Genomic DNA, 14096 nt, shown 5'->3' on the forward strand with positions numbered 1-14096 from the left:
CAATTCCAAACATCTAAATTTTAGAGTCTGAGCAATTTTAATCACTATTCCAACTCTCCTAATTAATGAATAATACAAGGTCTTTATGATGATGCTTAATTTACCTTATAGTTTACCAAAGGTTCTTAATCTTTAACCAGATTTATGGTTTCCCAAAGAAACTCTTCTCTCCGAAGCACTTAGAGTTTTGAGGGGATTACACCAACTAAATTTTCAGCTCTTTCCTTCCTCATCATTCAGTTCTCCCTAAATTATTTTTGTTTTTCACTATTGATGTTACTGATGTTGTTTGTAATCCACACTAGTATTTCTTCTGTGGACAACTGAATTTTTTCTCTTTCATAAAAATGTATACTGTCATTGTCTAGTAGTAGTAATATTGTAGTTCTTTTTTATAGTTCAAAGAATTAATGTCCAAATTACTAAAAATAACTAAAAGAAAAGAGATTTTTGAGAACATAGTAGTAAGCTGCAATCACACAAAAAACAAAGTAAATTATTTCTTGTCATCTATGAAGAGGTACCTATTGATTTAAGTACTTTTCCCAAATGCTTGATTTATTAAATCAATAAACTAAAGGGATGTACCAAGAATTAGAAGACTGGAAAAATTACCCTTTTACAAACCCAGTTACCCTCAACTATACTTTTGGATATATCTTTTCTACATATTCAAATATATAATTTATTAGTTTCTTTTTTTTATATAATTTGTTCCACAAATTTAAAAAAATAGAGGAAAATCCAACAGTGTACAACTTAATCCAACAACTATATTTCTATGTATGTAACTATAAACTATCACTTTATTAAGTATAAAATTGGATATAAATGCAGAAACATATCTCTACTTAAACTTACAATTAATTTCCTTCAGGAAAAGACATAAACATGCAAACATTAAAAATAAAATTAAATAGTTCAAGAAAACGACAGAAGAGGAAGTGAAATTTGGCCTTAGTTTTAAATCACAGCTAGAGATACGAGAGCATTTAAAGAATAACAAATGTTGGAGAGGATGCGGAGAAAAAGGAACCCTCACACACTGCTGGTGGAACTGCAAATTGGTAGAGCCACTATGGAAAACAGTATGGAGGATACCATATGTCTTGTATCCTTATAAGAAGAAGAAATTTCAACACGCACAGAGTAAAGGCAATGTGAAGACTGAGGGAGAAGACAGACATCTACGAGCCAAGAAGAGAGGCCGGGAACATATCCTTCCTTCATAGCCTTCAGAGGGATGCAAGCCTGCCATCATCTTGATGTTGAGTTCTAGCCTCCAGAATTTTGAAAAAGTAAATTTGTTGTTTAGGTGATTCAGTTTGTAGTACCTTGTTATGGCATCCCTATGAAAACTAATGCAACTATTATGTCATTTCACACACACCAGGCTCAGAAGAATTTACTAGAATTAGAATTAGATCTGTCCTTCAGTAGGGAACAGGTGCTTTTAAAAAGACCCAAGTATAGAAGTTCAGCTCAGTAGGTAGAACAAGACACTCAAAGAAGACGGTTACAGGCAATAACTATTAAATCTAGAATAGTCAAGCAAATCAGAGATGCCCCATAATGTATGAAGAAGAATGATACGGGAGGTAATATCTAGATTTCCAGTATGGCAGTTGGCATCAGGGACGTCAGTATGTAGGAATCCAGCTTCTAACTCCTGGATGGGGATTGGCGAGGGCAAAGTAAAGTTTTAGTTCTAAAGGGACTTGGGTGACAGAACTGGACTCAATCACAAGGATCCAGGGACATAGATCTAATAACCAAAATAAGGCACAAATCTGAGGCCTGTTCGCAGAATATATTAGAAGCCAGATTGCTAGGACTGGGCCTAGACGGCAGACCAGCAAGTAGCAGGACTGAGCAAACACTATTCCTCAGAGGGTCTGGCTAGAGCAGAGGACAGGATGAGACCCAAGTTCTTCCAGCTGCAAGGAGAAAATGGCTCCAGGGGCAGGGAATCAGGCAGACCTTAACACTCACAATGTTTCTTCTCTGTTCAATAGTGTGTGAAAGGACAGATTTTTGTTTGCTTACGAAGTCTCTCTGAGGTGGAAGATTCTGTTATTCTGTTAAATTGAACCAAAAGTAAGGACAATCTTTTCATTCACAGGATAAAATGGGTCAAAAACACTGCAGTATGATTTTGCATTTTAAAAAGATACTGAAGAACAACTTACTAAGATAAAATAGGTAGTACTGAACTCTTCAATATCAAATATTTTTCTAAATGTGCTTTGAAGCATACCTGTTTCCTCTTAAAATGACCTTTAGTTATACATCTTCTAAAACATTATATATTAAAATTGGAAGCATATATTACATGTAAAATCGCATGATTATTTTTGAAAATGCAGTCCAGATTTTAATTTAGTTTCTCCTGATTCAAAAATAGAAATCTCTTTCAGATGTAACTAAATGACTAATATTTCTAGCTATGGATTAATTTGGGAGAAATATTATTGGGCATAATCATGTTAGATTTACAGACTTAATTTCTTTTCTTTTTATAGAACTTCTTTTTAGTCATAGCTCCTGTTTTAGAATCAAAGAGATTTTTTTAGTCATTTATAAATTAGGCAGAAATTGTAACTCTGAACAAAGTCATCTTCTCACCATGATGATTTCCAAAATTTTCTTAATGCATATTCTTAGAAATTAGAAATTAGCATGGTAGCTCAGACCACACACACACACATACACACACACACACACACACACACACACACACACAGTTGTTTATGTCCTCTCAATCCTTTCCTAAATTTTAAATTGTACAGAACAGCTAATGTCTATTGCATATCTACTGTAAGAAGTTAGTTCTCAGACCACCTCTAAGGCATTTAAACTGAAACATCTAACACCCTAAATTATGCCTCTTTCTGTAGTTTGAACGAATTAAACTTAATCTTTCCCTCAGCAATATAAAACAGTCCCTCTCTTTTTTTTTTTTATGTCTATTCTCATCTCTGTCCTTGTAATATCAATGAAAATCCGGCCAGACAGAACTGTTGGGAATTGTGCTAAAGGTCAACCTACCAAATGCTGGTCCAGCAATCTCTTTCCTCTTCATAGATTAAGAGGGCAAATTAAAGAAGAAACTTGGTTAAAGGTTAAAAAGTGGGGGTAGAGGTCTACTAAACTTTGCTCATCACCCTCTGTGTGAAATGGGCCAAGGCAGTACACGGCAAAAGAACAAAAGAAATTAGGTACACTCTTCTGAAAGAGCTGCTAAGGGCAGAGACTATGCTCTAATCTATATTTTCTCAAAGCCTGGTAAGTGCCTGTCATATAGTAGGAATTCAATGAAAGAATAATTAATGTATAAAAGGCAAAAGAGAAGCCAATGCTGTTACATTTTCATATGGATCCATTGCTGTTTTGAGGTTCTGGTGGCTAAGATGCCACTTATGAATGACATCAAAACTGGTTACTTAATTTAATAAAGGGAATGTTAAATAGCATTTTTTGTGTTTTCATATTTTAAAAGATAAATTAATGCACGCACATGATGAAAACTAAAATAAATATGGGCTTGAGATGTAGTTATAATAATTCATTTTCCCTCATGCCCCTTCTGCTCATACTATCAATTGCATTTCCCAAACTTATTTTTAAATATTTATTTTTTTAGTTCTTCTAATGGAGAGTATTCTAATTTTTAAATAATTTACCTCTATACATCGACTGGTTTATTTGGGATGTTAACCATTGGTTTTTAATTTTAAGATATTATCTCCAGTTAAAACTAATTAAAGAAGAAATTTTAGCTCACTTTATTTACTTCCTTTGTTTTCAAAAGCCAAAAGTTTTACTTCTTTTACATTTCTACATTTAAATACACTTAATCCTCTGTTAATTGCCCTAAGATTTGAACAGGATATTTTATCTATTGAACATTTTAGATGAGAATATTCGTGTGCTGAGCAGTTCTACCTCACCCAATCTTTTCATCTCTCATATCAGTCAGTTTCCATTTATTTTGACATGGACAAAATAGTTCTATTCAATTGTGTAAACAAATATAAGTATTCAACATGAATGGCTTTTTTTCTAAAAATTGAAACCAGTAAGTCATTACTATTTTATTACATGTAAACACTCCAGAACAAAGTAAAAAATAATAATGTGAAAAAGTTAAATTTCTGTTTCTAGAGATGAACTGTCAGGTTTCCTGTTTGCTCATAAGAAAATTTACCTCAGTTAATAGTCAACAGGGCTGGTATCAAATAATAAAATAATGTCATATTTTTCTTTGTCTTATATGTGAACCATGATTTTCCTTAAGGTTTTTTTTCCATCCTCAGTGTTTAGTTGTTCTTTATTGGTGAAAAGGACACAACCTTTCTTTACCAGGTTGATGATGTCATGTAACTCAGTCATTATAGATTTCCTGGAATCCACAGCATTCTTGTTAATATAAAAATATTCTTTTTTGGAGCCTCCTGGAAATGACTTTCAGTTTTAATCTGGACAGATTGTTTTCTGCACACGATGTCATTCAGGGATTTCTTCGTATTGAATTCCCAGATTAGCTCTACTATTTCTTCTTTCTCATTTGTTCCACTTTCTAATTATTCTCAGTTTCCTTGAGTATATACATCTTTAAATAATTTTCTCAGAAGGAAACTGCAAAGTAGATTTTCTGAGAACTTGGAGTTGATTGATGGTTTCCATGTGCATAGAAGTATAGTTTCAAAATAGTTTTGCTCTGAACTTTGAAGGCACTGATCAGTGATAGTCTAGCATCCATTGCTAATAAGAAGTGTAAAGGCAGTTTAACTCTTACTGTTTTGTATATGACTTGGTTTATTTTTTTAATTCCAAAGGATTACAGATTTTTCTTTCTTTTCCTGGCTTCTTTAATGGTGTTGAACTTCCATATTTCACAATTTTGATCTCCAGACTTTGAACATTCTTGGGATTGTAGAGCTTTCTTAGGTCAGTTTCATGATTGCCTCTTTCTGTACCCAGAGCAGTTTATAGGCTTTTTATTAGTTTTTATTTTTATGTCTCAGATAAGGTTATTTTAATTCCTGGTTAGGATAATTAACTCATACCTGCAGGCAAGTTTGTGATTTTGAGTCTACTCATACAGTCTTGTATTTTGTCCAAATATCTCCATCCAAGCACTTTGGAGCTATAGGTTTTGGTACCCAGATCTTTCCCTTCAAGCTTGGTTAATAACCTTAATAATTCAGAAAATATTTTACAAAGAGTATCAGTGTTTTAGGGTAGGAGAGGTGCCCTGGGGTTGGGGTTAGGAAATAAGGATGTAACAAACTTAACTAAGAGTTAGCATTATGTTCTGTTTGTTCTTTAAACACATTCTACTCTTGAATTATCTCTTATTTACAGTGTCAATGTGTCTCCTTGTTTATGTAGATCTTTTAAAATTCATTCTGCTGGCATCCTTCATATTTTGTGTCCTTTCTTGTTCATTTATTTTAAAGACTGAGTACTGGCTGGATTTGTGTGTAGCTGGTGAGAATCTCCATGTTGGTCCTTTTAGCCTCACCGCTCTGGTGGACACTAACACTGTCACGAACATCTATGAATGAATAGAGCTTGTGAGCTGGCAGCCTTCGCTTTAGGATGAATATGGTGTGGAGCACAGGGTTAAGTTCCTAAGGGTTGGAGGTCCCAGAACAGGGAGCACTGACTTCAGGATCTCTGAGTTTTGCTCGGGGAGTTCACTGGATTTCTTTATGATTTTTATCTGGGAATTAAATATTGGGCTGCTTTTGCCGTGTGTAAGGGACTAAAGAGAAAGAGGCAGTGGTAAAAAGAATGAAAAAGAGTATGTGGCTGTTGGTTCTATCAACAAACACTGAACTAATCTGTCAAACTGAAGCTCTCCTCACTTCTTGTTCCACTGAAATTGATGTCTGAGCTTGAAGTCACTGTAAGGTGCCTCAGAGCAGGTGAACTTCTCCTCCATCACCAATAAAAAATGTCATCAGGGCAGGAACTATGGCTATCTGTATACCTATCTATAGCTATATGTGTATATGTGTGTATTTATTTACTTAATCACTGTACCTCTAGGACTTAGTAAAATGTACCTGGAACATAAAAGGTTCTTATAGATATTTTGTTAAATATGTATATCATACAATATTTATGGAACCTCACATACAGATTAATATAGGAATAAATAAATGGCGGCCAAATTGTTAAATCTTAAACCTTCTAAATGTTACAGAAAAAACCACTAGGACTATCAAAAGGATATAAAATGCATTCTTTGCTTTCAAGAAACAGAAGTAAATTAACAACTTCTGGTCAAAATTAAAAGTTCAATGTGAAGGAAGAGTAAGCACTGTACTGCTGGAGCCCAAAATGGATACTCCCAATACTTTTAGTTTAATGACTAAAGAATATATAAAGCATTACATGAACAAATTACCTTTGCAACCCGATCGTTGCAAAGGTTTCCAACTCTTGTTCCTGGTTCTCTAATGTTTAAGTTGTCAGGTATCCAAACTTAATAGTCAATAGTTAACACTGCCCACAACCTACACCTTGGTCCCCTGAAACAGTCTTTGTCTTTAGGAAGAGAATTCACATCTGTTATTAAGGGTCCTCAGTATCTCTTTTCAACCACTCACTGTTTGATATTCCTGCAGATATCATTTCTTACAAGCAATCCAGATACCACATGCTCCTAAAAGGACTGCTAAGCACTGCCTAGCAGTAACAGTTACAGACCAGTTAGTTCTTGCTGTACAGGGTGACCTCAAAAGCCACTCATGGCATGCTTTAAAAGTTCAAAGGCGTACTCAACTTGTGTTGTATTTTCTTGGTTTATGCAAAGTCAGCAAGAGCAAGAGGATTAAAAAGAAGGATATCCTGTTATCCAATGCCAGACTCTTCTTCCAGAAGTTCTGTTTGAGAATTTGTACTTTTGAGTTCCTTGCAATTCTAAGTGGCTTACTCCCCTGATCAAACAGCAATGCTTCTATGTTTCTTCTTACAGCTGGCACCATTTCTTTCTCTCCACTATGTTGGCCCCATCTTGTCTCTTTTTTTATTCTCAGCCCTCTTTATTCAATTCCTTGGAGGCACAAATTTTCACTAGACTTTCTCCCAATGAATTATATTATACATTTCATTTAAAATTCAATTGTTATCTTGTAAGCAAGATTTAGTTCATTGTTTTTCTTCTGTATAGAAAGATTCACATTAGTTAATATTTATAAGTTAAGAGACAATAGATGCCCAACTTTTCCCAATTGGCAAAAGCAATGTAACAGCATTCATGTTTAAAACATATGGTAGTTGACCTCAATTTTTAGATAAGCCCACTAGATAGAGCTCATTGTTAATCCCTGTGTGGGTGTTATATGCGTGAGTGGAATTACTCTATATGTCAAAGATTATATTGAATATAAATGCTGGGCTGTCTTCCAGATGTCATTCGATCAGGTTATTCTTTTTGTTAAATGGTTAGATACATAGCAAAATTATGTCAACGTATCTTGAAGACATGTCTCTTTGAAGCATTTATTAAACTGTATTTCATTGTGTAATCATTCTTTATTGCTTAATTCTCTCAACAGAATGCAAGCTCCATGACAGCATGAAACACACTAATCTTTTTTTAAACCTCAGTTTATCCACTGGAAGTGCTAAATACATATTTGCTAATCAATATACAAACTCAGCATACGAATATCAATTACAAAAATAGTATACATATATTAAGTAGTTACCCTATGTCAGTGCTATAATCTGAATGTTTGTGATGCCCCCCGAAATTTATAAATTGAAATCCTAACCCCCAAAGATGATGGTATTAGGAGGTGGAGCCTTTGAGAGGTGCTTAGGTTTTGAGAGTGAAGCCTTCATACATGAGATTAGTACTCTTAAAAAAGAGACCCCAAAGAGCTCCCTAGTCCCTTCCACCATGTGAGGAAACAGAGAGAAGGTGCCAGCCATGAACCAGGAAGAGGGCCTTCAATGGAACTTGACTATGCCGGAAACCCTGGTCTTGAACTTCCTAGCCTGCAGAATGATGAGAATTATATTTCTGTTGTTCATAAATTACCCAGATTGTGGCATTTTGTTATAACAGCCTAAACAGACTAAGAGAGCCAGGCATTGTGTTAAATGTTTAATTTATGTGTGTAGCTGATATATTGGATAAGTGAATGCATGGAGTATATAGTAAAAATGCAATTTTAACTTGCCTCTCATGGAAATACTTTTCCTGACTCTGAAACTCACAACATGGCATCCACTCTCTCCTAAGAAGTCTCTTCCCCTTCTCACTCCATTGGAGCCATAAAATATAAACATTTTAAATCTTTTCTTTTAATTTTGTATATATGAGTGATTATCTCACACTCATTGTGATATGAGATATCTGTGGTATAGGAACCACAGACAAAATCAATAGAGGAAGAATGCTGTAGCGTCCTATTTTATATGCATCATCTCATTCAAACCACTTGCAACCTTATGAAGTAAACAGTCTGATTTCCATTGTGCAATAAGAAAAGTGAGATTTATGAAGGGTCAAGAGTGCTACAGATTATCATGGCTGGTTCCCAAGCTAACCCTTATTAGGCAATGACAGTAACAGTCATTAACAGACATTACTGATTAATAAAAAGTATGTTCTTCAGTGTTTCATTCTGTAAATGTTGAGTCGAAATTTGTTAAAATATCAGAACTGACCAACCATTTTGGGGTAAATTCAAGACATTTATTGAGGAGATTAATTATAAGAGACAACAGGGTGTTTGTATTAGATAGTGGCATGTGTGTTGCCCCTGTATTCCCAAATGAAGAGATTTAACCCCAAATTCAGAGCTATGTATATCCTGAGTGGTCACCAAAGTCCCCAGAATGATAATTCCCAGAGAGGGAAGACAATATGCAGAGGCAATAAGTTCACTTTAAACTGGCTCCATCACTCCAATTACCTATGCCACTAGTCATGTTTCCTTTCACAATCTGTTGTTATTGTAAATAATTCTGAGATTCAATTCTGTCTGATTCCATGCTTATTGTGATTTCTAACACATACTCAGTAAGAGCTGGTAAAGAGTCCTTCATTTAAAGAATAATAAAAAATTATATGTCTATATTTATATATGTATATCTGCATACATACACATACACACATATCTGTCAAGAGTTATCCGCACACCAGTTGAGCACATTCATTACTTGACATTTTATTACTTCAGAGGGGAAAATTATGTGTTTATTAGACTATTAGGGCACAAAAGGCAGCGAGAATCTACTCACCACCTGACTTTTAAAAAGCCCATAAACAATACGCATAAACATAGGCAAACTGACTTACAAGTCAAACATAAGTCATCAGAAGGATTACATTTTATCAATGTGGTATAGACATTTTCTTATTTCAAACTAAATTAGAAACTCCACCATCTGTAATATCTATTAATGCCTTTATTACTAAATCCCACCATTACCTATCTCGGGAACCAGCCATAATAATCTCCAGCACTATGTGACCCTGCAAAAGTTACTTAACTTCTATTATATATGTGTGTGTGTGTGTGTGTGTGTGTGTGTGTGTGTGTGTGTGTATGAAGTATTCCATTATATGTATGTGTATATAAAGAGAAAGAGAGACCGAGAGAGACAGAGACAGAGAGGGAGATGGGGGGCGTGCAAAAAGGAGAGAAAAAGAGAGTACACCTGAGTGCAGTTTGGAGATAGAAAAGGTAAGAAAACATTTTTATAAAATTTATAATATTTAGTATATACTTTAGAAATTATTCAGTAAGCCAAAAACTATGAAAATAGTCATCCCAGAATATAAATTAAGAAACATATAAGGACCCCAACACTGCAACGAGGATGATGCCCTCCGCCATTTAATTTAGGACCGTGGTCAGTTTAAATCCGAGTGAATCTTCGAAACAAACATAATTTTAATATCAAACAAGTATTTTCTAAACCAGCATTATCTAAAGGAACTTTTTGTGATGATTGCTCTTGAGCACTTGCAATGTGGCTAGCGCAACTGGGGGACTGAATTTTTAAGTTTATTTAATTTTAATTAATTTAAATTTAAATAGCTATGTGAAGCTATCATGTTGTAGAGTGAAGATTTGGGGGTGGGGGTGGGAAAGGCAGCCTATCACACAATCTTTTAGAAAGTAATAGGTAAAATGAACTTCACTTTCCAAAGTTACTATCCAAAACACAATATATAACATCTGCATGATATAATCTTTGTGATAAAATGTCTTTACAAATTGTAATATTCATCTGAAACTTGTAAAATGGTAACTCAGTGACTGGAGTATCACACCTCTGAAGTTTAAAAAGAAGTACATTAGCCTTTATCAGGCATAGTTTTGGTTTTCTAGAAGAGAAGCTATTTTTTTCCCCAGACAAATCCACCCCAAAATAATAACTAAAAACACAAGACGTTACTGAATTTCCCAGAATGTCAGAAACCAAAATCATTAAAAACTTTTATAACCCCAAATTGGAGCTTGTGGTTGTTTTAAATCCCACCCAAAACAATCAACCAACCAATCAACCAACCAACCAAACAACCGACAGCAATAACGACAAAAGCTAAAACCTACTGGCAGCCAGGCCGAATATTTTTCCTCCACTTTTATTGGGATGTAATTGACATACTGCTCTGCATAAGTTTAAGTTAAAACCGTATAATGGCTTGACACACCCATATTGAGGAGTGATTACTACAATACATACCTATACATTGAGAAGTGATTACTACAATAAGTAAATATCCATCTCTGTCTAGTTACAAAAAATAAAAAGTTTTTTCCTGGTGAGAACTTTTAGGACCTACTCTTAGCAACGTTATAATACACCAATACCGCAGTGATGACTACAGACCTCGTGTACATTACATGCCGCACTTCTAAACCCGGCACACGCACACCACCGGCTCAGCACACACGCACCTCCGAGCCCCGCACGCGCATCTCGGGTTTCAGCGCAGGCGCCTCTAGGAGCCCCGCAGGCACCCGAGCGCGCGGCCGGCGCCGCCCCGTACCTTTCTCGCTGACGCTCTCGCTCTCGAGCTCCACGTCCTCACAGCTGGTGTACTCCGGCGTCGACACGCCCTCCTCCTCCGAGCTGCTCACTGACATCTGCCTCTTCTTGCCTCCCCTCTTGGACCGGTGCGGCTTGGGCGGGGATGGCCGCACCGACTCGGACTGATCAGAGCTCAGCGAGTCGTTCCGCAGCATGGTCTCCACCTTCTCGCGCTTGGCCTTCCGGAGGAGAACGGCCGAGCTGGGGTCCAGGCGGCTCTGCTTCCTGAGGGGCTCCTGGGCTTTGGGCTCCGGGGCTTCCGCGGGGGCCGGCCCATGCCTGGGCGCCGGCGGGCTGTGGTTCGTTAGCGGCTTGGCGCCGGGCGCCCTGGCTTCCGCAGTCCTCTCGGCCGAGTAGGCCCGCGGCGAGTCGGGCGGCGAGGCCCTGGCGGCGGCCGGCGCGCGTTTGCCCGCCTTGCTCTCGGGCGGCGCGGCGCCCGCCTCGGTGCGCGGGAGCGCCACGTCGCTGTGGCGCCGCTCGTGCCTCGCGCGGGACACTCGGGCGTGCATGCGCATCTGCTGCTCCTCCAGCGGCGGTTTCACCGGGTACCGCGCCAGGTTCGGGTCGCTGCGGTACCTGGTCTGGTACTCCTCCTCTTTCCTTTGCTTCTCGTCGTCCGCGGCTTTGCCGTCCTCTCGTTTTTCCGGCACGTCGGGATAGTCCTGGGACCGCCCTTTCTCCAGCCTTCGGCTTTCCCGCCTTTCTTTCCGCTCTCGTTCTTCCATGGCCCCCTCTCCGGGCTGCACTGAGGACTTCGGCACGCGTTTCCGCTCGCTCTTCGGAGCGCCTTTGCCATTCTGCTCTGAGAGCCCTGGAGTCTTCTTCCTGTGATATACAGAGGAACGTCAAGGAGAGCAGTGTGTAAAGCTTAAAGTGAAGACCAGCTCTCCCTATTCCAGATTTAAATCCTTTCAAATAATTAGTTATAATTCGATGTCTAATTAAAAAGCAACATGACGGAACGACATTAAACCTGTATATCTGATTAATTTTCTAAATAAAGCTCTTTCCCATTACAATATGTTCAGGGACTTAAGGACTAGTTTGCACATTTAAAATTCTCTGTGAATTAACTAGACTAGGTAAAAAGCATCAATAAATTCAATAAATGAACAAGTTTTATCCTAACCACTGGCTTGTGAATCAAAGACTAAAAATGTAGTATAGGTAATAATACAGGAGCAAGAGATAATATGCACATCGATTCAAAACTAAATATATACTTGATATATATTTGGACAATACATGTGGACAATCATAAAGTTTTAAAGAAATATGAATACAAGTATATCGAATTCATAAATCAAATCAAATAGCACTTCTTCAATAGTAGAACAAAACTAATTTTAACAATGTCATGTGCACCCAAACACTTTTTTAGGGAATTGGTTAGTGAATTCCCTAAATGGCTGAAACTTAACCTTCATTTTACTTTCTATGGACAAAAATATTAGAAATTGAAAAATTTGAAATTATTATTCATTTTTACTCCCTCCTTTCCCTCTCCCTCATTTCAGAAGTCTAAAAGAAGAAAACGGTTTTGTCTTCTACTTTTCTCTTATCCCGTTGAAGGCACTAGCAAAGATAAAAGTTAAGGGGGTTGGCAATCTTTGAATTTTATAGATGTATCATTCGGTTGCTCCTTTCCTCCACTCTCTGTACACTGGCGTGCACCTGATTTTGCAAAGTTCCACCAGCAGTTACAAAAAGTAGATGCCTTAGCGTAGCATTATGACACTATACAATCTACTATGCATTTAAAATGGAGGCAACCTAAGATTCTTTGGAATCCTGAGGTCCATAGAGAGGGCTTTCCAGAGGGAACATGGTTTGACTGGAAGTCCAAAAGCAAAAGCCATGAACAAAAATTGAGAAAAAATACATGATGAGAAAATTTCTACTGTGGGTTACCAAAGTAGTAATTGCTAAGATATGGGTCAGTTTGAGGAGAGGCTGGTGATGGTGAAAAGAAAGGGTAAAAGGTTTCAAATGGCATAAAAAAGCAAAATAGAAGCATGGTGAATTCTGCTTGAGGCCTTAACATCACATTTGTTGCATAAAAAAGCAAAATAGAAGCATGGTGAATTCTGCTTGAGGCATTAACATCACATTTGTCCCTTGAAGTGAAAGGGATTTTCATCAGAAGGTGGAAATGCAGGAGTGACATTGTAAGGGGCCTAATGAACATGTATCAATCATTATCAAATACAGTTTTCATAAAAGCTGATGATTGTTCTGCAAACATTTAGTAGCTCCTTAAGCCATAGGTGATCTGGTTACTTTATATTGAGTCAATTTTTCTTGAAATGCTGATAAATAATGCTGACCTTGCAGACTTCATATAAGAGTTAAAGGAGACACCATCTGTGAAAATGCTTTATGAAAAGATAGAATATTTGCAAATGGAAGGAGCTCTCCAGACTCCGATTCTTTACTTCACTGATTATGCCTTTTTCTCACCTCTACCTTTGTTTCACTTCCTGTGGCTCCTGATGAGTGTACAAAATATGATCAAGAATTCTTCAATAACTTAAAATAGACTGCCATTCTTTCAGTCTTCCCTCCCTGAAGTAACCACCTATCTTGTCTTCATTGACTTCTTTAGTATTTACATAATTAGCAAGTAATTTATATAATCAGTAAGGGACATTTGCCCCTATCAACCTTTTGCAGATTTCATCTAAAAGGTCAAAACAAATAGTCTCTTCTCAATTCTTATTCTTGAGTTTTTAAAGTTTTTTAAACTACATGTCAAAAACAAGATTAATATTTTCTCTTCAGAAACTTTACAGCACCAAATTCTGTATCTTATTTAAAGATCTTATTTTCTGACCAATCCCAAACAGCACTTTCAATATTTTTATCTCTTCTTAACCCACAAGTTTGTCACCAAAAGCTATTACTAATTCCTCCTTCACTGAGGATGTCTTTTCTGTCTTCTCTCCACATAATTTAGGTACATTTATTCTGTCTTCCTGTAATGTCCTCTCTTCCTCTGTTTACCTACCCTACAACTCTTGGATATC

The 14096-nt window shown here is 37.0% G+C and overlaps 2 protein-coding genes across 2 annotated transcripts in view; both read right to left on the minus strand.

Annotated features, from left to right (window-relative positions):
- Positions 1–11897, minus strand: part of RIMS1 (regulating synaptic membrane exocytosis 1) — a 184337-nt gene extending 172440 nt beyond the window's left edge. Inside the window, exon 1 of the mRNA XM_023523461.1 lies at positions 11030–11897. Within this exon, the coding sequence (XP_023379229.1) occupies positions 11030–11795 (766 nt within the window). The 5' untranslated portion in view covers positions 11796–11897. The remainder of the gene's footprint in view (positions 1–11029) is intronic.
- Positions 11898–12843: 946 nt separating this feature from the next.
- LOC105305687 (regulating synaptic membrane exocytosis protein 1-like) overlaps positions 12844–14096 on the minus strand; it is a 243638-nt gene continuing 242385 nt past the window's right edge. The window contains exon 5 of the mRNA XM_023523450.1: positions 12844–12904. Coding sequence (XP_023379218.1) covers positions 12844–12904 — 61 coding nt within the window. The remainder of the gene's footprint in view (positions 12905–14096) is intronic.

The sequence above is a fragment of the Pteropus vampyrus genome, unplaced genomic scaffold, assembly GCF_000151845.1.
Source record: "Pteropus vampyrus isolate Shadow unplaced genomic scaffold, Pvam_2.0 Scaffold393, whole genome shotgun sequence".
Classification (NCBI taxonomy): domain Eukaryota; kingdom Metazoa; phylum Chordata; class Mammalia; order Chiroptera; family Pteropodidae; genus Pteropus; species Pteropus vampyrus.